The sequence below is a fragment of the Helianthus annuus genome, chromosome 17 (assembly GCF_002127325.2).
Source record: "Helianthus annuus cultivar XRQ/B chromosome 17, HanXRQr2.0-SUNRISE, whole genome shotgun sequence".
NCBI lineage: Eukaryota > Viridiplantae > Streptophyta > Magnoliopsida > Asterales > Asteraceae > Helianthus > Helianthus annuus.
In genome coordinates this window covers 46,661,346-46,684,617 of record NC_035449.2, presented here as the reverse complement: position 1 = coordinate 46,684,617, position 23,272 = coordinate 46,661,346, and the positions used below count along the sequence as shown (strand labels likewise).

At 35.4% G+C, this 23,272-nt stretch overlaps 1 protein-coding gene across 4 annotated transcripts; it reads left to right on the top strand.

Moving 5' to 3' along the window:
• Positions 1-9,296: 9,296 nt before the first annotated feature.
• Positions 9,297-14,148, top strand: LOC110922622 (homeobox-leucine zipper protein HDG1-like). 4 transcript variants are annotated; one of them, XR_004886987.1, is made up of 10 exons: positions 9,297-9,587; positions 9,731-9,793; positions 9,951-10,058; positions 11,203-11,341; positions 11,428-11,717; positions 11,956-12,434; positions 12,895-12,988; positions 13,229-13,420; positions 13,866-13,981; positions 14,090-14,148. XR_004886987.1 is itself a non-coding variant. In XM_035987048.1 (3 exons), the coding sequence occupies exons 1-3, from the start codon at positions 13,174-13,176 to the stop codon at positions 14,120-14,122; spliced, it is 396 nt and encodes a 131-aa protein (XP_035842941.1). In that variant the 5' UTR covers positions 13,018-13,173; the 3' UTR covers positions 14,123-14,148. The 4 variants fall into 4 exon arrangements, 1 of the variants encoding a protein (XP_035842941.1); XR_004886986.1 differs by having other exon boundaries at positions 12,895-12,995; XR_002583305.2 differs by having other exon boundaries at positions 12,895-13,420.
• The last annotated feature ends 9,124 nt before the right edge of the window (positions 14,149-23,272 follow it).

The following is a 23,272-nucleotide window of genomic DNA, read 5'->3' as shown; positions in this document are numbered from 1 at the left end:
TTAGGACTATATCCCTGCTGACTCAGACTACTTAGCCGAGGGTAACGTCACTGCCGAAAGCGGGGCCTACCACAATTTGCATTAATAACTTAATTCATTATCTTTCAACAATCCGACCCTTTAGGATTGTATCCTTGCTGACTCAAACTACTGGGTTGAGGGTAACGTCGCCTTCAAAAGAGGGGCCTACTACAATAACTAAGATAATCTCTTAAACAAGTGCAAAAATGCGAAAATAATCAAAGGTTATACTAATACACATGTCGGATCCAAGTGATTCATCTTGTCTATCTGTTTTATTTTAATTTTTCAGCATTTAGTTAGTTTTTATTTTCTTAGTTTAAAAACATTTTTCTTACTTTTTTATTTGATTAGACGTTGAGGATAAACCGGTATTAAAAGCTCTTGTGTCCTTGGACGACCTCGGTATCTTACCAACACTATACTACGTCCACGATGGGTGCACTTGCCCATATGTGTGTTTAGTGTTAGTGAATATCGTGTTTTTATAAATTTAAAACTTGGCTAAAAGTGTAAAAAGGGTTTAAATATATATCAAAAATATATTACACTACACACGCATCAAGTTTTTGGCGCCGTTGCCGGGGACACAAGGATTTTAAGAAAGCTTAAAATCAACGGCCTAATCATATTTTTATTTTTCTTTTTAATTTTTAGGATTTTTCTTAGTTTTTTAGCTTCTGCAGAGCTCAGCACGGGGCTGTGCCTGCTGAACACGCCCCCGTGCTCAATCATTGAAACTGACAATCCTGTTTTAAGTCAGACAGTAAGCTGAACATGGGGCCGTGTCCATTCAACACACCCCCGTGCCCAAGATTCTCTTACTGAAAACAGAACCGTTAGATCCCGGCGGTTGGTAATTTTTGACACAAACATGGGTGATAGTAATTCTTTTTACTTTCGGCACTCTTATGGTATGTGGTGTCGATTATGTGGAGGCGAACATGAAGAATTAAAATGTTATTTTCTAAATTATAGGCCCCACTATATAGACCCACCGATTCCTTATAACCTTAAGAGGGGCGAAAGTAAAAATAAGCACTATCTCTCCCTCGAATGCGCCGAGCCAGATATTCTAGGGGAAATGCTCCTTGACGAGTTATTTCAACTAGAAGAACTAATTCTAAATTGGTCAAAAGAACTTAGGAAGGATTTTATTGATCCGCCCCAAGATGATGACCATGAGGAAATGTTGGAACCGCATTCCGACAACCTCGCTGCTCCCGAAAATACCTTCATACCTAGAAAAGACTTGGACGATAGTCGTCCCTGTGCCGATTGTGCCGTGAAGGACTCCCCATCGACTTCGTTCGATGCATACATAGACCTGAGCGATTCGGCATACACCTTCTTTAACGAGAGCCCGGAAAAGGGTTGGACTTGTCCACCTAGAATGAAAATAGGAATTACCCTCACCGATAACCTCTTGCGTTCTCGCCTTAGTATAGGACAATTAAGGTATCTTAGGCACTTTGGGGTTGTTCCAACAAATCAAGAACCACCCGATATAAATAAGCTCCTTAGGAGCAACAAACTCCATAAAACAGCCTCCCGACACGGGGCCGTGTCCGGTCAACACGACCCCGTGCTCACTCAGAAGATTCTCTGCTGATTTTGTCAGAATACGGACAAAATGTGTCAGGATTTCTCTGCACACGGGGCCGTGCCCAGCGGACACGGGGCCGTGTCCAGTGTGCTGTCGTTTTCTTTAAATGCAGCCTGATTCCTGCTCATTTTTTACCACTTCACTAAACAGAGATTCCTGGGATCTTCACATATACCATCCTAGGTAAGTGCTAAAAGAAGGTTCCCAAGGACCATCTTGTCTTTTCCACTTTTGTTCATTTCTCCTTCTTTCAAAATTTTTCAAACATCTCCTCCATGGAAGCTTGGAAACCCCATGATTCCAATCTTCTATGTGAAGTTTGTAAGATTATTGGCTGCAGATTCTTGTTTAAAGTTAGTTCCATAACTTTGATTTAAATTATCTAAGCTTAAACCACAGTTAAAAGATGTTAAAATAATTTAAAACCCAAGAATCGTTAGACAAAAATCCTGCAGACGACTGAACACGGGGCCGTGCTCAGTGAGCACGGGGCCGTGTTCGAGGTACTGTTTTGCAAAAGTTTAGTTATCTTCGGTTTCTTTCACAGAAAATGGCCAGCAGGAATAGCGGATCATCTTCACGAAATAACCGAAATGGAAGAAGGTCGTCCACAGCAGAAGATTCCCTAGTAAACTACGTTTACGCCTTGAGGGAAGCCATAGACGAAATGACGGGAGTAGAAGAAGCATTAGTGGACCGTATTAATCATCTGACGGTAGGATTGGATGGCTGTCTTCGAGAAGTAAACCTCCTGCACCAGAGGTTAAACCTTCTCGCTTCCCCGCCTTTGGTTCCCGTAATAACCCAAAGAGCGTGGAATGTAGTGCCCGAGGTCATCATTCCGGCCGAATGGCACGCCATGCACCAAGTGCCTCAGCAAAGGGTGGTGCAAGGAGTCCCGGTGAATGTTCCTCCTCAAGCCACTGAAGAGAATGAAGCTGCTTTCTACCTCCCAAGGGAGATAGAAGAGTGGCTTTGAACAACAACCGAGGAGCCGTCGGCTAAAGGGTGTTACTACATCGGGAAGCTATTTCCGAAATTTTCCTAAATAAGTAGAACCTTTATGATAACCTCATGTATCCCCTGGTTATTTAGCTAACTATATGTAATTCTCTATGTTTGCAATGATATGATGGTTTCTAAGGTTTGATAGTTATTAATAAATAAAACACACTCATGGTGGTAATGGATGAAAAAGGGAACGAGAAAAATGGCCCCATGCACAAAGAACAGAGCAACCCGACACAAATCTCCATCACAGAAGGCTCAACACGGGCCGTGCCCAACCAACACGGCCCCGTGCTGAGCCACCTGCAGAAAAACGCCCAGTTCAGGTAACTGGACACGGGCCGTGTTCAGCGGACACGCCCCCGTGTCCAGGCTTCTGTCTTATTTTATTAATTTCTGTTACTGGCACCTGACCACGGGGCCGTGCCCGGTCACCACGGGGCCGTGTCCAGGATACCAGTAACATAAATCTTTGCTTTTTAACCCACTTTTACACATTCTAATCAACCGAAAATCTTATTTTTGGGACACATTGAGGACAATGTGTAATTTAAGTGTGGGGGGGATGCTAAAACCTTGAATTTTGCAAATCCTAATTACAAGCCTTACACAAAACTCTATTGGAACCGCTAAACACCCCAAATTTTTTTTTTCAAAAACTTTTCGTTTTTTTTACTTGTCTTGGTTTAATTTGGGAATAACAAGTTCTAAAAAGGTTATATTTTTACAAATTTACAACCGATAGCGTCGTGATAACAAAGAACCAACATAAGAAAATTACGAAACGGCATAACAAGTCTAGTTAAAAATTCGATTATATATACTTGATCGCATTAAAAACCCATTCCCACAAAAGTGAGTTTTGAGCCTTTATTGAGCATACAAATATACATCTTTAGACTAAATGCTCATTTTTCGTTTCTTGTGTGAATAGCCGCTTGGTTCTTACAACTCTAGAACTTGCCACGACGATACATTCCCGGTCCTTACCAACTTAAACCCAAGTAAGTAAGTGATGGAGGCATTAGGACTAACCATATTTTTCTTTCTACACCATTATTTTTCATTTTTTTTTACCACCTACCCAAAATCCCCCTAGTTAGCCCCTTTGAGCCTAAACCTTTCATTTCATTACCCTAAAACCCTTTTTACCCACCAAAAACCTTTTTTTATTTTTCACCCTTTATTTTAGTAACAAGCTCGGTTTTTCGTAAGATCGCTATTTTATGTGACTTTCCAAAAAAAATAAATAAATAAAAAATAAAAAATAAAAAAAATAAAATAAAATAAAATATATGATGAAGTCAAAAACAAACAAAAGCTATATAAAAGCTTGTTTGGAGAAATACTTCAAAATAAAGAGTCACTAAAAACAAGGTGTGTCACGAAAACCGACGCTTTTTACGATTTTCGCCCTTTTACTAACCACTAATCCAACCACTCACCTTTAACCCAAGCCTAACCCTTCACCCAAAAAGTCCTCTTGATATTTACAAAGGTAAAAAGTTAAAAAGGAGGAGGATTGATTGCTTGGCAAGCCTATGGAAGGCGTAAGTTCCATGCCGCTCTCGAGTGATTCACTAAAAAAAAAATACACCTTCGGCCGAGTGTTGAGTGATCTCCCGTGAGGTATGTGAACTTGTATATAAATGGAATTTTAATAAGGCATGCTATGCCCGAATAAGTAATTTATCCTGTGAAACGTTCTAAATAAATCATAACGAATAGGATTGTAAATAAATAAAAATAAAACTTACAAAGATCTTGGATTCCCGACACTCTATGACAAGCCAAAAACTTTCTCTTCTACCTATTCCATTTAGGAGTGTAAGCCACATTTAAAGAGTTTTGTTTGAGGACAAGCAAAAGTTCAAGTGTGGGGGTATTTGATGTGTGTAAAATGCAACATATAAATCACATCAATTAAGGCATAAAACTAACCCTTTTTAAGTACTAATGTTGGAAAAATAGTGTTTTTGTCTTCCTTTTGTATTTTCAGGATGAAATGAGCTCAAATTTACAAAAGAAGCAAAAAGACAACTAATTCTAGCATAAATACAAGAAAAGGAATAAAAGTAGACTGCCCGGACCCTCAACAGCATCCCCCAAAGCAAAGAAGAGAAAGCAGAAGTCTGAACACGCCCCGTGCTCAGCCAGCACGGGGCCGTGCCCAAGAAGCAGCATAAAAGACAAACTTATAGAAGCTTCCATTGCCCACCACGGGGCCGTGTCCAGCGGGCACGGGGGCGTGGTGAAAGTACAGCAGGCGCATTAATTGTAATTGCGAATTACAATTAATGAGGAGAGAGAGTGTCAGACGGGCACGGGGGCGTGTCCAGTGGACACGGGGCCGTGCCCAGCCTTCTGTTCAGCCTATAAATAGGAGTGCTTGGTTTCATTTCAACTCATCCCTTGGCACACCACCTCTCTCACACTTCATCCACCACCCACCACCACCATAACACCATCATCCACCACCATCATCCATTGTCCATCGTAGAGTGTGTGAGTCGTCTCGGGATCCAAGATTGATCGTAAGAGTTCTTGACAATCAAGGCCATGTTTGCCTAAGTCTCTAACATCACTAGGTGAAGACAAGTGTTTAGTATAATACTTTTTATTTTCAATCTTTTGCACTTTTTATTTGGTTTTGTATTAATGACTTTAATAACTAGTTACTTATGTTGAAGGTGATCTTTCCTTATCGTTTGTCCGTGGTGTCTTGGCATTATTTTACTGTCTATATAAAATAAAAGATTTTCACCATTCATATCTCCACGGTCTATATGGAGGTATGTTGGCTACCTGGTCGGGGGTTAAGGGAACGGTTTGGTAAGGGTCTTGCCCTTGTTCAGCGTTTAGAGGTCCTGCTTGGGACCTGGTTCAAATTTAGTAGGATCTCCTTCAATGCCCATAGGTATTGGATGGCGGGGATCCAAACTCTTTGACCCCCTCATAAGTTAACTACTATTAATACTATAACCCGGCTATTTAGGACTGTATCCCTGCTGACTCAGACTACTTAGCCGAGGGTAACGTCACCGCCGAAAGCGGGGCCTACCACAATTTGCATTAATAACTTAATTCATTATCTTTCAATAATCCGACCCTTTAGGATTGTATCCTTGCTGACTCAAACTACTGGGTTGAGGGTAACGTCGCCTTCAAAAGAGGGGCCTACTACAATAACTAAGATAATCTCTTAAACAAGTGCAAAAGTGCGAAAATAATCAAAGGTTATACTAATACACGTGTCGGATCCAAGTGATTCATCTTGTCTATCTGTTTTATTTTATTTTTATTTTCCAGCATTTAGTTAGTTTTTATTTTCTTAGTTTAAAAACATTTTTCTTACTTTTTTATTTGATTAGACGTTGAGGATAAACCGGTATTAAAAGCTCTTGTGTCCTTGGATGACCTCGGTATCTTACCAACACTATACTACGTCCACGATGGGTGCACTTGCCCATATGTGTGTTTAGTGTTAGTGAATATCGTGTTTTTATAAATTTAAAACTTGGCTAAAAGTGTAAAAAGGGTTTAAATATACATCAAAAATATATTACACTACACACGCATCATCGACGATACCACCACTCCATCATATTTAAAATTCTAAAGAAACCAAATCACCTTTCAATCTCTACTCCTAATGAACTAGCCGGTGATGCCAATCCGCGACGGTCGACTAAAAGTGGAAGTTATAGACTTCCGTTGCTGATTAGATCTCTGATTCTGATGTGGTGTCGTTTATGGCTTGATCCGCTGTCTAAACTCTACTTTTCGTGAATGAATAATAATCTCGGTTTTATTCAGTTTTTATTTGCATATTTATTTCTTGTTTGATGAGATCTAGATGATTGTTATTTTTTTATTGTAATGGGTTTAGTTGTTTGATAATTGTTTTTTTTTTGTTTTATTTAAGTTTAAATAGTTAGATTGTGATAAATTTTAGTTTATTTTAGTTCTTGTACGAGCCAAGTCTTATAGTTATAATTTTTTTCATGTTATGTCTAAATTAACGATCACTCCTAAATAGTTAGGATATGGATATTTTTTGTATGTAAAGCTTGCTTTATTGAATAATTCTTATGTTTAAAACATCTTTTATGCATGTTGTTATAGCATATTCTGATGGATCCCTGTTTTACTTTGCTTGCAAGTGTTTATGGTTAAAACCAACGGTGGTGAATTCAACCTAATGTTTAAAATATGTTGCCTACAACCCATGATACATGATAGAGGTGCAGATTCAAAATTGTTCGTGAACCAAAACCGGCTTGCAACCCATATGGAGAGACACCGGTTTAAGCATGATAGAAATCGTAGGGTTTGGAACTGGTTCGAGCCTAATGGAAATGAACTTGCTCATTAACAACCTTTAATGGTGTTCCCGCCGCAACGCGCGGGCACCCCACTAGTACCGTTTATATCATAAACGATTTCATTTTTTTAACGGTCAACGAATTCTCTAAATGGATTACTGGCGAAGTTCACCACATCGGGATACACTCGCATCATCAGCGATTTCATAATTTTAAAATTTATTATTTACATTTATCTCTTTTTTCTAAAAACCGTCAGATTTTTTTCTCAGTTTATAAAAAGTTGTCTTCAAAATCTCATTACGTGTTTATCTATTGCTTGCGCACACAAACTAGTCTACAACTCAACAATTATTCACTATTTTGACTCGATATAGTAAATAATAGTGTCACAAAATCTCATTACGTGTTTATCTAAATTTGAAATCGACATGAATTCAAGGATGGCTAAGGAAAGCCATCTTTTCTTGAGGCAATCCAATACCTCTATGTTAGAAATTTGATGAAAATAGCATTTTTCATGTGGGGGATTGTTGGAAAAATAGGTGAAAATAGCATTTTTCACAAATATAGGAAAATGTTTTTTTCCTATTTTGGACTAAAAATAAATATAAGAAAATGAGCGGGTTTTATACATTTATTTGTGGGTTTGTGCTCTATGTTGGAAGACCTTCGCAACGAACTAAACCACGTCCAAAACGGAGCTAAGATGAATGAGATATCGATGCTCAAAGTTGGGTGTTTGGAACATTGAATGCTGAAACAAAAGGGAAAGTTGCACCTTGTCCCACATAGGAGTAGAGATGGAACTTAAATGGGTATTTAAGTGGGAACTCTCCATCCTTATTGTTTCATGGAAGCACACACTAAGTGTACTTAGAGGCTGCAAGGACCAAGTGGTTGATGTGGTGCGCGGGTTCGAGGCACATGACCCAGATGGGTCTGCGTGCATAGGCGCGTGACGTGGCAGTCCGCGCCCGTACACGTGGCATGAAGGCGCGCGGTTGCGCGCATGGTGCATGGGTCCTGAGGTGACGTGCGCGGCACACCATAGTGAGCCAATACGGCGCGACTGTGTGGCGTGCTCGTATAAGTTCACATGTGACGTGGCGCACGCACGCATGGCATTGAGCCAAAATGGCACACGCGCGCATGAGCGTGCAGACTTGCGCGCGCACCAGTGTGTCTTGCGTGTGCGCGCAGAAGCTTCCAGCATTGAATGACGGTGCAGTTATAGTTCAGCTTCGAAACTGACGAGTTAACGGTCTTTGACTGAGAATTAAATGACGTATTAAATTGCATTGAAAACGTTTAATGCAATTTAAACATCTCCTTTAATTTCTTTTGAATGTTTCGAATTAGGAGCTGTATAAATACAGCTCCATACCCAGCTGCAGATAACACCTGCAACACAACAGCAAAATTCAACTTTCTCTCTACAGTTTTTCTGATCTTCTCCAGCATTCTTCAAGGTATCCTTCGGGTTGTAGGCCATCTCCGGCAGTACGCTGCTTCGGCTGTTGTACCCTGGGAAACAAAACGAGTACTCCTGGGAGACTCGGAATTTGTTTTAAGGGAAGCGTGTTGAACACGTGCTTCAGTCTTTCTGCTTCATCTAATTTCTTGTATTTCAGTTGTAATTGTAATAGTTTTCTAGCTTTCTTATTTCTATATTGTAATCAAAATAATAAAATTTGTTTTATTTTTATTTAGTTACGCGAATGGTTCCTACACTCTATACTGTTGATGCTAGTAAGGGTGCGTTTAGTTCGCATGAATTCAATGGCTTCTTGTTGGTATTTGATTACAAAAGTTACAACCAAGCTCATTTACAAGTTACATCATATTTTTATTTATAATTATAATATTAACATGTTTTTGACCATTTTTTAATTATTTTTTAAAACAAGCTCATTTAATAGTAAACAATTGTAGAAGACATAACAAACAATGTATATTAGAAACATGTTAGTACTATGTTTATAACAACCGACTTTCAGAGTTGAGCTCCATTATGCAATAGTCTATTAGAAACAAAACAATATATATAGTGAATTAAAAACAAATGGCAGGTTTCCACCATCTTCTAATCTATATATATATATATATATATATATATATATATATATATATAAACATGATAAATAAGGGCTGATGTGTCATGATATAAGGGCTTGGAAAATGATGTGGCATCACCATAGGCACTCTAGAAATTGGTTTTGGCTCCAAAATTCGGGTCATAAAAATTCGTGTATATGGGTTAACGCGGGATCCATTTCCTTTAATTTTGACCCGACTTCCATTTGTACGATATCTGTGTTCATTTTCCAAAACCCTAGAGAGCCTCCATCTCCATTCATCTCCTCTATCCCATTGAAATTTCCTCTTTCCCATTGCCGATATGCTTATGCTTATCTTTCTACTTCTCTGAAAATTGAAGCCCTAATCAACGCTGTTGCTTCTCCCCTTATATTTTACTTCCTCCCCACATTACTGGACTCACAGCTTAGTTAATTCTTGAAAACTCTATCAGCAACGGGATCCTGTAAATGGAAGATTCGGGTCGTCGGAGAAAGCATACGGGATCCATGGCGGTTCATCGCCACAACATTGATTCAAAGATCAAGGTATGATTTTCCTTTTATGGTGTTGTTTTTATATTTATATTCGGTATTTGATGTTTGAATCCAACCTTCGTTCCATCTTTCTTTTCTTTCATAATACTCCCACCACTAACCCTAATGGCAATCCATCTTCTGCTCATCCATAGATACATAGATCGATTATATTTTGAAGAGGAAATTCAATCTTCTGCACATAATCTACAATCTTGGTACCTTCATGTTTCTTATCTTTTGTTTATTTTCCTATTTTTATTATTGTTTTTGAATGTTTTGAATGACTGAGATCGTGAATTAGGGCTGAGATTTGTGGTTGTTACCTTTCCTTATGCTATTTTTCTGTTCATCTCTGATTTGGTTATTTTGTAGTTCACGACATTATCGCATTTGATTGTTTCGTTTGTTAAACTTAAAACAAACACAAATGAAGATGTGGATCTCGAAGATTAAACGATCTATGGAATCAAGTGTGTAAAGGTAATGGTTTGCAGTAACTCTATGGAGTTACAAATTGACATTAATACATATAATCTATAATTGAAGTTGAATAATCAATGGTATTATTAAACATATTATATGATCCCTTTATGTTCATGTATTTGATTACGTTTGACTGAAAATTGAAGGTAAATCAAGCGATTTTTAAATTATAATTACATGATATGTTGATGTACAAGTATTTAAGTTTGATTGAACATTAAAATTGAATCAAGTGATTTATAAATCCATATTTTCTTACAATAAAACCAATGTTTTAAAAACCGGTTCAAACCGGCCGGTTGTACCGGTTGAACCATCCGGTAAAACTGGTTAAACTGCCCGGTACACCCGGTTGAACCGCCCGATACACCCGGTTAAACCATTTTTGAGCCAAATCCGGTACGGTATAAAAACTGGATTTTAAAACATTGAATAAAACTATAAAAGATTATACTTAGGGACATGTGTCTCTCTCATATTCAAGATTAATGTAAGTCAAGTGCAATAGCTTTTGATCATAGAAATGGAATAAATACTTTTTTATGACGAAATGATAAAACCTGAACGCAATTTAAAGATACATATCCCAAGGTTAATATGCATTTTTACTTAGATACATACAAGTGAATACCATCAGTCAAGCCCTAAAATTCGTTATATGTTTTAGGAGCTTGTATTTTTATGTACATCTAGGAGCTCTACTTTTTCGTTCTTTCTTGGTTGCTCAATTGTTGAGCGGAATATCCAAATGCCTCCTAATCAAACATTCGGCGACTTCCAGTTGGAGGTGACAGTTTTGACCCACTTAAGTATGATTTTGTTACTTCAAACTGGTCAAATGAAGACAAGGATTTTTTAGTGCATAGAACTTATTCCTAAATCATTTTGTTAGAAAATCAGGTTATTATTGAAATAATATGATTTATCTTATCATATTTTGCAAAATAATTGTTATAAACAAACTAAAAGTTTGGACGTTTTGTTGGCCATCTCAATCACACCTGTTTTGACCCGTACACAAAACTTGGTTTGATGTGTTACCTTACCCACCTGACTCGTTCGTTTTGTCACTACCTTCGCATATAAACAAAGTTTTAGAGATATAATGTTAGTTGATGATGTATTCATATTTTATTATCAGGTGAGAGTCCAAATTAAGATGCTAATCCAAGAAGAGGGGATAGCAATGTGGTTTGGGCAACCAGTGATGATGATACAGAGATTGAAGTTGTTCGGTGTGAACAAGACAATGATCAGATAGATGTTAAAAAACATAAAAGGTAAGATTTTTTTCAAGGGATTCATGAATCTAAGAAATGGAAGTTCTGTCAGTCCTACTTTAATATGATTGGCTATGTTTTTACAGGATGGTTTCGAACAGAGATTCTGCTAGGCGGTCAAGAAAAAGAAAACAAGCACATTTAACATATCTTGGGCAACAAGTGCCTACTTATTAACAATGTTTATATACATATATCCTTAAATTTCTAGAACTACACCAAAATATCTGTTAACCAAACATGTGTTTCTGGTGGAACTACTGCAAGTAGAGTGTTCAGATTTGTTCAACAACACACGAGTGCGAGCCATCAGTTCAACGATGCCTCAACAAACAACTGAGTGCTCAAGTCAGAAGTGGAAGCTCTGGGAGCTAAGGTACCTTCTTTTTTGAACCATGAATATAACAAGTTTACCTACCAGGTTTGCAACTCCCTTTTATCCTATTCAGTGGTCAAATGGGCATCTTCTTTAGTTCTAAAAATATTAATATGATTTGGTTGATTGATGATTTTTGCAAGATAACTATGATCTATTGAGCATCTTCCTGAACAAACCTCCATAATTTTTTTTTTGTTCTAAAAATACTAATATGATTTGATTGTTATATTTGCAGGTGTTGTGTATGATGTTGCTTCAGTGTTAACAAGTATTTACCATTTGAGCCCATTGATGAAATCACACGTTATCTTCTGAAATCACACGTTATCTTCTTAGACTAGCTGAGGAAAATAAAGGGTTGTCTTCTTAAAATCTTGCCAGGCAACTGATGATATAAACCTGAAAGCGCGCTTGTAGTTTATGTATTAATTTTTTTTTTTCAAAAATGCTTGATTTTGATGATTTTTCATGGTGTATTTTCAAAAGGAAAGATTTGAAGAGGAGAACAAAAGTATATTTTGGTTATACCAAGGACAAACTTTTAAAGATAAAATGTTGGGTTTTTAAATGGTTCTTTGCCGGTGGAATTTGATGGTAAATGCATAATTTGGGATTTGGGTTTGGGTTGGATGATGGCTTAAAGTTTGAAGATGAATGATGTTGTTGCTGCTTGGAAGATAGTTGCTGATAGAGTTTTGAAGACTAAAGCTTTATGTATGTTCCCTGAACTTATTATTTGTTTTATCTAACCGTATATAATGTTTCAAGTTTACAACGTAGGAAGATTTGCTAAGCCTGTCCATTAATGTTGATGGTAATAGAAAGTTTGATGTCTACATGGAATTGATGTTTTGGTATAGGCACTTATGGTGGTATGCAACAGATAGCCTTCGTTTTTCCAAAACTGAGTCTTTTGTGTCAATGCAGATATAGATAATATAGATTCTTACAAATGTTGGAGATGTTACAAATGGTGGAGATTGATTTTCAAATAATTTGCAACTTTCTGAGATGGAAATGGTAGTGCTTAGGGTACTATTTGGAATAGCCCAATAAAGGAAGACAATATACACTTATTAAAATCCATAACAGTGGATGCATAAATCTGCTTATTTATATAGCTTTACTTGGTGGTGTATTTTTGGTCTCTAAGGCTTGTGGATGTTTGTTGCAGTCAGCAGTTACTTGGAAATGATGGGTACATGGACAAGTCAAATTGAGCAAAGAAAAGTTGCTAGAGTTGGAGACTAATCATCGAAAAAAATCATGTTATCAGTTATTTACCTTTAGCAATAATATATCACTTTGTTTGTATTTATTTTATTTATATTATAAACTTACAATTAATGTAAATCAAATTTTCCTACCCGGGAAGTCTCATTAATAAAGTATTAATATCCTTAAAATAGAGCGACCCGTGGGTACCCGGGTAATATATATTATATTGTTATATATGATACGTGTCAATATGTTATATTTTTTATTAATGTTTTCATTTGTGTATGCAGATGGACAATTGCAAATCAAAAGTACAGTTTTAGGGTTTGTGAGAATGCTCGCTGCCCGGGTTATTGGTGCTCTAATAATTGTGACTGTTAATGTAGATGATAGAAGGTTATCTATTGCAAAAGAGGTTGGTACACATGATATCATCAAAGCCTCCACAACTTATATTTGTACGCTCAAGCTACACCATAGAGGTATGCCTAAATAATTTTATTTACACTTTTTAAGGAGTATAACTATAACCTGGATATAGGGATGAGTAAATGGTACCAGGTACCGGTACCGAATTTTCCGAACCAAAATATTATCGGTACCGATTTGGTAGCCACTTTTGAAGTTTGCGGTACTGATTCGTTATATGTATATACCAGTTTTTACACCCAATACCGTTACCGAACTGTACCGTACCTGGTATTTTCGTTACCGGTCCCCGTTTTTGGGCATAAAACCAGCCATGAAACACATCTGAATAGCCAATAAAACACATAATTATTCGCATCTGAAATATCACCGGCATACTCCCTATCAATTTCAAGAACTTGATGCGTAATCTTTAAACTTTTTAATAATTTCAAGGTTATTATTATTATTTTATTATTTTTTGTAGTTTGAATCAGTGTTTGTTGTTTGTGACAATAGTTTCTTTTAAAGCTAATCCCCACCCTGATGAGAAAGAAAGATTGGCTCTGGGAAAGAAACTGAACTGGGAAAACAAGCAAGTCAAGTTTTGGTTTCAGAATATAACACAAATGAAGGTGATTAGTTAACATAGAGCTGAGATTATAATATAGAATGCTAAAAAATTGTGATCAGATCTTAGCTTACAACTATCATTGTTTTGGTGTTTAATGACATTTGTTTAGACTCAACTCGAGCCCCGTGAAACGCAATATTGAAACAAGAAAATTATAAGCTACGGATCGAAAACATAGAAATGAAAGAAGTGATCCTTGCTCCTGTTTGCAACAACTGTGGGGGGGGGGAAGTGATATTGGGAGACATATCTATCGATGAACACCATCTTAGAATCGAAAATGCTTGATTAAGCGATAAACTTAGCCGGGTATCTATTCTCGCTAATAAGTTTTTGGGCAGGCCTTTATCGTCGTTCAGTCGTTCATTCCCCTACGTAATGGCGAGTTCTAACTTCGAAGTTGCAGTTGGGAGAAATGGGTATGGAATAAATTCTTCCAAAAATACATCATCATATGAACTTTTTACTGTTGTAACTGATCGTAAGCCACCTAAAGTGTGTTTTCAAACCTCTCAATATTCTTATTTCTTAATCCTATTATTTTAAGAAGTTAGATTTTTACTACAACTGATCGTAAATCAGAATGCTATGACGGCTGAAATTAAGTTAAAGAAACACTGGATTGAATAATTCCTCTCAAAGTATGGAAACCTGAGACGTACGCTCTGCAGTAGACTTGGCAATTTTTGCCCAAGGTGTCTAAATATGGGTTGATATGGGCTTTTAAAATAAAAAGATGGGTTGTTTTGGGTTAACAGCCAAACTCAATGGGTTAGAATGGCCTCATCAGGTTTAAATTAATATCAAGGAATGGGTCAGGATGGGTATGCTAACAAAACTGAACGGGTCAAGATGGGTAACCTCAAAAACACAATGGGTGAAACGAGCGCTCCTCTCCGACCCTCATCTTCTTCAATAGATTGGTTTCAACTTTCAAGCTTCTGGTTTCAATATCGCTAGCTCTGATGGAGATCTACGCCATTAACTTTACTATTCAACAACGAACGATTGTATAGCTCATCAATTTCAAGTACTGTTGTACATATCCAGATCATAAAACGTGTTTAAAATCCCCAATTTTTAGATGAAGTTCGTATCTTTTATCTCTAATTTTACAAAATAAAATGACTAATTTGTTTTGAGTTTATGAAATTAGGTTTAAAGTATATTAAAAGTTTGAGAACGTTAATAGTTTGAAGAAGATAAGGGTAGAATGGTATGAATTATGGATCAAAATAAGTTTTTGAAACCTAATTATCACTAACATGAGAGGTAGATTGATATGATATATAAATAATGGATTAGAGTAATGAATAATTAGCCTACAAAGAATTTGTTAAATTTTAATTTTTCAGCTCTGTTCTTGAAGAAATCTTACATTTTTTGTAAATTTGTAAATAAAGAAAAAGTCAACTGCTTGCTGTTTGATCTATTCCTATTGATTTTGCTATGATCATCAATATTATGTGTATGTATACTCGTATGCTATGATCATCAATATTTATGTCAAAACCACCGAGATTATAAAATCAATTAGGCATTTTATTATGGGTTGTTTTGATCATCAATAGTGTTTAGTTCTTTGATATGTGTGTTTTATGTTCACACATGTATGCAATTATGCATACTCCTGGTCCTCCATTTGAGAGAGAATACTTTGACTATTGATGTTACTTTTAAAAGTCAACTTATATGTTTTTTCATTTGGTATTATAGGCTTTAAACTTATTATATGTTATAGTTAATTGGAGCTGTGGTCTCATTTTAATTTTATAGTGTAAGTGATGAATACAAGTATAATAGCTAATAGTACAACTTCATCTAAGAATAAATTTTGCAAGAAGGTTAAGTTTATTATTATATGAGATGTTTGTACATTATTATTCATCGTATGCGCCATTTTCAATACGAACACGAGCCAACATCTAATTGAAGCTACATGTTTTAGTAGTTAATTACATTTGTTGATATTCATCACTAATGATGTTGATATGATTTCAAATGGACCGATAGAAATGCATTCAATCTATGGGAGATTTTTTTTTGTTGGTAATGTTTGCCAAACATGAATGGTTATCCACTTATAAGAAATCATATAATTTTTTTTGTAAATATAATTTTTTTAACACAACCCATAACCCGTGAAGCTCACGGGTATATAACCTATCATCCTTTCATCTTGGTTTGAATCATTCTACATACGTAAAAAATTATCTGGTAATATTTTGAAAATTATATGGTAATTGTTATCATTGAAAAATTGCATTGTTTGCATATATTATTATATACGATTTACATTGAATCATTGTATATAATATCCTCACAAATTTTATAAAAAAAACCCTTGTAATAAAATTAATAAAGTATTAATATCCTTAAAATAGAGCGACCCGTGGGTACCACGGGTTATAACCTAGTTCTATATATTCAAAAACATATGGCTCGAGATTACTTATCATACTATATTACTATGCATATTCAAAAGCAAATGGCAGGTTTCCACCAGTGGCGGAACTAGCCTGTTAAATCAGGGGTATCCTAAAATTTTTTTTACCGTGCAATCATACAATATTAATAAAAACAGCAAGAACGATGGTTGAAGAATGCAGCGTCTGAGTCTGAGCGAGACAGATTGTCCTAAAACGGTACGAGAGGGAGTCGACGATTCGGTTGTTCTCACCCGTATAGGCTTGAAAGTGTTGTCAGGTTGTCCTCCAAAAAGGACCGCTCGAGCGCCTATCCGGCGTGTGGTGGCTCAAAGGTTCGATCCACGACTCGCAAAGTGCAATCTTCTTCGGTCCAGGCAACGACTGTCATCCTCGTTTTTTTTTTTGGTGAAGTAGAAAGGCGTTGAGAGTTTGTATAAATTTAGGTGAAGTGGTGGAGTTTGTAATTTAAAAATGAAGAAGTAGGTTGTATTTATAGTGTAAAATTAGAATTTTAAAAAAAGGTAAGTTTTTTTTAAATTTTAAAAGTTAACCGTCGATACCAAAAATGCCATTTATGAACGGCCACACCGTGTGGTCTTAGGGGTATCCTTGTATTAATTTAGGGATATCCTTTGTATAAAACAAAAAAAAAACAAAAAAATACACTACGAATATGGACTTAAGCCGTAGCCCGTGCTACGACTAATATTACATTAGTTCCGCCCAGGTTTCCACCATCTTCTAACTCTACAAATTGGCCTTCCCTTTATTAGGTGTCAATTTGTAGAATTGAAAAACATCAAAAAAACCTCCTATAAAAGATAGGGTAAACTTCCGTTTTGTTCCCTATAGTTTGGTTACTTTAACGGTTTTACTCCAAACCTTTAAAAATAGCCATTTTTCTCCAATAGTTTGCTATGGTTTTTCCATTTTGCCCCACTTCCATTTTGCTCCCCGCGGAGAGCAAAATGGAAAAACAGACAATTTGGATGGAGTTAGAGACGGTGAGCAAAATGGAAAAACCATAGCAAACTATTGGAGGAAAATGACTATTTTTAAAGGTTTGGGCCAAAACCGTTAAAGTGACCAAACCACATAGAGCAAAACGGAAGTTTACTCTAAAAGATAAGATTACTTACTTAACTTCATGGTAACAATAAAATGTGTCATAAACCTATATTTTTTTTTTCATTAGGGCTATCTGTTATAGTTTCACATATTTTTCACTCATAAATCATATATTTTTCACTCATAAATCATAAGTGACTATTATGTCATTATCACATCATTAAATCATTTTCATTCATATATTTTCAATGTACTCTGTTTTCGTTTCACAAGTTTACACACTCGTTAAAAAATTAATATAAAAAGTAAAAAAAAAAAGGATGCATTTGATTGGTTGATATGAATGTAGCCCACCAACACTTAAGCTGGACTGAGTGGGGCATGGGAAGCCCGTCCACGCCTGGAAACACGACCCCGCGACGGGGCTCGAAGGTTGGGTGGGGGCATGGGCTTGTGGATGTTTACCGGCGTGGGGACATGTTGGGTGAGTGAGGTGAAGGTTATTGATTCGGGGGGGGGGGGGGGGGGCTATTGGTGATGGGGGGCGCTATTGGTGTCGCTCTCGAGAAAGTATAATGTACAAAACGCCTTATCGTACTTCACGTACGCGACGAAATTACGCTAGTTCATTTGAAAATCAAGCAAGTTATGAAGTTAAAACCCTAATCACGCTTTGTACACATAATCACGCTTTGTACACATAATCACGCATAAGGTGCATAATCACGCATGGCAAAAGTGTTCAAAATATAATCACGCACGTTGTAAACTTAATCACGCATGTTGAAATTTCGTCGCGTACGTAATGTATGTTAAGCAGTTTTGTACGTTAACTTTTCTCGCTCTCTCTCTCTCTATATATATATATATATATATATGTTTTTTTTAACGGTGACTTTTTTGTGTTAGGCCATCGCACTCCCGAAATTGGAGAGCCAGACTATATTGTTTTAACCGGGCCTACGTTGGCTTTAGAGTTTGGCTTAGTCATTCCTCTAAGAAACCATACTGCTTATTATCATTTGAGAGTCGTTCTGCCACCATAAGAGCATAACTCTCTTGTGTGATTCAAATTTTAGTGAGGATACAAAATCAAATTCCCCTATACCCTTTTTGTCAATAAACACGAGTTACAAAAAAAGTCACTAATTTAAAAATCATAAGTAATTTGATAAAAGAGATCTTCCACCAGAAGTAAAGTTCAACTTTTGGAAGTGGAGAATGTAGCTCAAGTGTTAAGTTCCAATTTTCGTGTTTCTTTATACTCAATTAAAGTGACAATGAAATGTGAATAACATGCATAATGGAGGACATAAATGTAGCATAGTCGATAGTCTTTGATTTCCCTTTAACAACCTTAGCACTTTATTTTCCGGAAGCTATAAGATAGATAATTAATACCATGTTCTAATTATTTTTATATTCTGGAAGCTATAAGATGGATAATTAATACCATGTTCTAATTATTTTTATATTAAAGATTCAGAATTAAAAAAAACATTTTCAGGTTCAAATATGACTTTAGTTGATTAAAATTGGGAAATCCCGCTAGTTATTTCAAACAAACTAGTTAAGAAAAGAAGTGCGGAGTCCCAACTAGGGGTGTTCTTTTTAACCAATAACTGAAAACCGAACCCAATCCATGTGACCCGGCCCGCGGAACTAGTTTAACCTAACCCGAACCTGATATAGTTAATTGTGTCGGTTATTGGATAATACTTTCACCACTGAAAAACCTGAATAACCCGACCCGAATAACCCGATAACCGAATAACTAACCCGATGGACACCCCTAGTCCCAACTATTTTCTACATTCAAATAATCTATCTACTATAATAAAAGAAACCAAGTTTTGGACACGTGTCATTCATTGAAGACATCTATTTTTATAGATAATTAATATTAATTAAAAGATAATTATACAATTAAATTTAATATAAATTTAAACAATTCATGTAGGAGATAATATATATAATATTTTAAAATAGAGTAAATTACAAAAATCATCCTTTATGTATGTCACTTATTGCAAATTGTGCCCTTTGTCTTCAATAATTACAGAAAACGTACATGATGTTTGCAAACCCTTGCAAGTTATGTCCTTTAACCCTAACTCAGTTAATTTAAATGAGTTATTTATTTTATTAAACTAAAATAGTTAAGGGTAGAACCTATTTCAAAAATGTTTAAAAGATGTTTATTGGTTCTATACTTATATTTTCGTGTTCAATTCTCAACTCAAATACGGTAATCACTATGTTTACATGACATTTATAAGAACAATCACCACAATCACTCTATTCACTGTATATCGAGTATATCCGTTAGTTTTTTTTAAGATATAAATTTTTATTAGATTCATTCAACCCGTGTAATAAACGAGGTTTTTTTAAAGATATAACATTTTTTTTACTATACAAAATTACATTTATGCAACTCGTGTAATACTCGGGGTTTTAAAAATATAACTTTTTTTATTATGTAGTATATAAAATTAGATTTATTCAATACATATAATACATAGGATTTATAAAGATATAACTTTTTATTGTTTGGTATATAAAATTAATGTGTTCAACCCGTATAACACAGCCTCCCGCTTTAGTCTCCCTAACGGTCGAACTTAGTCTCGCTCCTCAACTCGACGAGGTTCTTAAAAATGTAACTTTTTTATTATTTAATATATAAAATTAAATTTACTCAACCCGTACAATACACGGGGTTCTTAAAGATATAATCTTTATTATTTAATATATAAAATTACATTTATTCAACCAATGTAATAAACGAGATTTTTAAATATATATTGTTTTATTATTTGGTATATAAAATTGCATTTATTCAACCCGTGTAATAAACGAGATTTTTAAAGATATATTTTTTTATTATTTGGTATATAAAATTGTATTTATTCGAACCCGTGTAATACACGGGGTTCTAACCTAGTTATTCCATATATAAATAAGCAAGTTTTTTTTGCATAACCACTTGTACCTTGTGCTTTGAGAGTTTTAAAATAAAAAAAAAAACCTTGATTTTTTTACTTTTAACCCAAAGGTTTTTAACTTTTGTAATTTTAACCCTACATAATTTGTTTTTTTAACTTTAACCCAAAACTAAACTTGATTTTTTACTTTTAACCTAAAGGTTTTTAACTTTTGCAATTTTAACCTTACATAATTTGTTTTTTAACTTTAACCCAAAACTTTTCATTATTTGCAATTTAACTTCACAACTTTTGTCACTTATACTTTTCATCTTTGGCAAATTTTCGTTTTACATATATTTCTAAATTTTTCGACTTAATACAACGCAACGTACGAGTGTGGTTCAACATTTTTATGTTTTGTTTCAAATTTTGCAAGTTAACACGGCGCAACGTGCATGTGTGGTTCAACGTTTTTTACCTCTATTTTTTCATGTTTGGCAGGTTCGTCGCAACACGCAGATCCTAGGTCCAGTCAGTGTTGGTGGTCGATGACGGTTGTATGACATTAGTACTATTTGACACCGTTTTACGCCCCGCCATAACGCGGGGTGTGCTTTGAGGGTTTTCTAAAGAAAAAATGGTTATGCATATGGTTGTCGTGACCTTGGCTTTGGGGGTTTTCCAAAAAAAATTGATTTTTTTACTTTTCACCAAAAAGTATTTCATAAATTACTTTTAAACCAAAACTATTTGTTTTTTTTACTTTTAACCCAAAACTTTTTATATTTTGCAATTTATCCTCGCAACTTTTTTTTACTTTCAACTTTGGTCCTTTATAGTTTTCATTTTCCGCAAATTTTTCGTTTTATGCTTTGTTCTAAATTTTTGTGACTTAACACATTGCAACGTGCGTCTTTGGTTTAACGTTTTTACGTTTCGTTTTAAATTTTGCGAGTTAACACGACCCAACATGCGTGTGTATGTGAACGTTTTTACATCGTCTATTTTTTCCCGTTTGACAGGTTTAACATAACGTGTGGATCCTAAATCGACTTAGTTATAACTAAAGAATCCCCGCCGCATTGCGGCGGGTCTCAATTCTAATTATTATAATTTTTAATATTTAAGAAAAACCAATAAGTATACGACACGTGGCATATATATATATATATATTTGTGCTTACAGTACATGACGCCTCACCGCTATCCACCATCTTTGTTGTGTCACACAATGCAAAAATACGTTTCTTAATGCAAAACACATACGTTACGTAAAATAAGAAAGATTTTCGCATATAAACGTAGAAATATATTTTTGAGACGCATGGTAAATTTTATGGGTTATGTTATAACTTATAATCACATATGTGCGTAAAATTCAATTTGAAAAATGTTGAGGGTCGAAGGGTGTGTTTTAAACAATGTAACAGTAACTTCTTTTTCTTCTTTTAAATTATTAGTGTATTAAATATACAAAATAGGTAACCGGATTAAAAAAACCCCACATTAAATATATATCTCATTTATGCGATTTGTGTTTGATACGATTTGAAATTGTGATGAAAAAATAACTCTACATCCTTGTTATTCTAACATTTTTGACAAATAGACTTGGTTATGGTCAACATCAAACCTTATTTCTTTTTAAACTTGGTAACGAGTTGAAAAAGGAGAATATAAGTTTTTTTCTACAAAACTTTGAGGCTTATAGATTTTTTTAGATGTTATAAAAATTCGACTATCTTAGTTTTTTTCCAAGTTTTATAAACTTTGATATTTTAGATTTTTATATACCTTTACAGTTATATACTTTTACAGTTATATACTATGTAATTGTTAATGACTAGTAGAAATTCCTCTGCATGATATGGCGGAAGACTTGTATACATTACAAAATAAAAAATAGTATTTACAAAGTTATTAGGTTTATTTACATGTAGAAGATTGTCTCATCTAATGTTGGAGAAATTTCAGAAACCGGACGATCAGAGAGGCGTGTAATCACTCTCAGATCAGATTATTTCGGTGGTTCACCCGAATAATTCAATCGGATACAACTCTGATTTTGAGAAATTGAACCGGTGTATGTTGTTTTGTGTGAAATGATGAACCAGTAGATTGTAACCAAAAAACTGTCTACGAAATTGGTTTTTGGGGTTGTAACTGCCTCATGGCAGTTGCCTCTATTTTTCAGACAAACTGTGACAACTCGTATTTCCGAACCTCTTTTTGTGCTTGGATGTAACGTATGTGAACGCAATGTGATTTTATGAAAGTGATTGATTAAATGAATGCTATGATTTTGTGTGTTTATATGAATGTATGTATGATGTAGTTGCACAACACTCACCCAATCGCACAAGCCCATTCGGGCCACCACTTGTATTCGGATCATGGGCAGCCCATTGAGGGTTCGGCCCACTCTTCTCTTGGTCGCATAACATTAGGGGTTAGGGTATAGTCCTCACTTGTTTGCAAAACATTCAAAACACAAACCCTAGCTCTTCTCTCTCTCTCTCACGAACCGAAGGCAGCCAAACATCCTCCTCATCGAAGTTCATAGGGTTCGGATCATTCTCTTATTCGGATCAATTCTCGTTCCTTCTCTATTCGGTTAGTATGATTAACTATTGTTTGATGGTATTATGATGTGTGTCATATATGCTCGACATGATTGATGATGATTTGTTATGATTGTTTTGAATATTATGTGATTAAGAATGTATGAATGTAATCGGCCATATATGCATTTGATTCGAATCCGAAGAGTTGATTATAGTGTTCATGAAATCGGCTTATGTGTATTATAAAATATTCATGATATAATCGGGTTTAGTGTATGTTGTTAATCGGCTGCTATGGTTA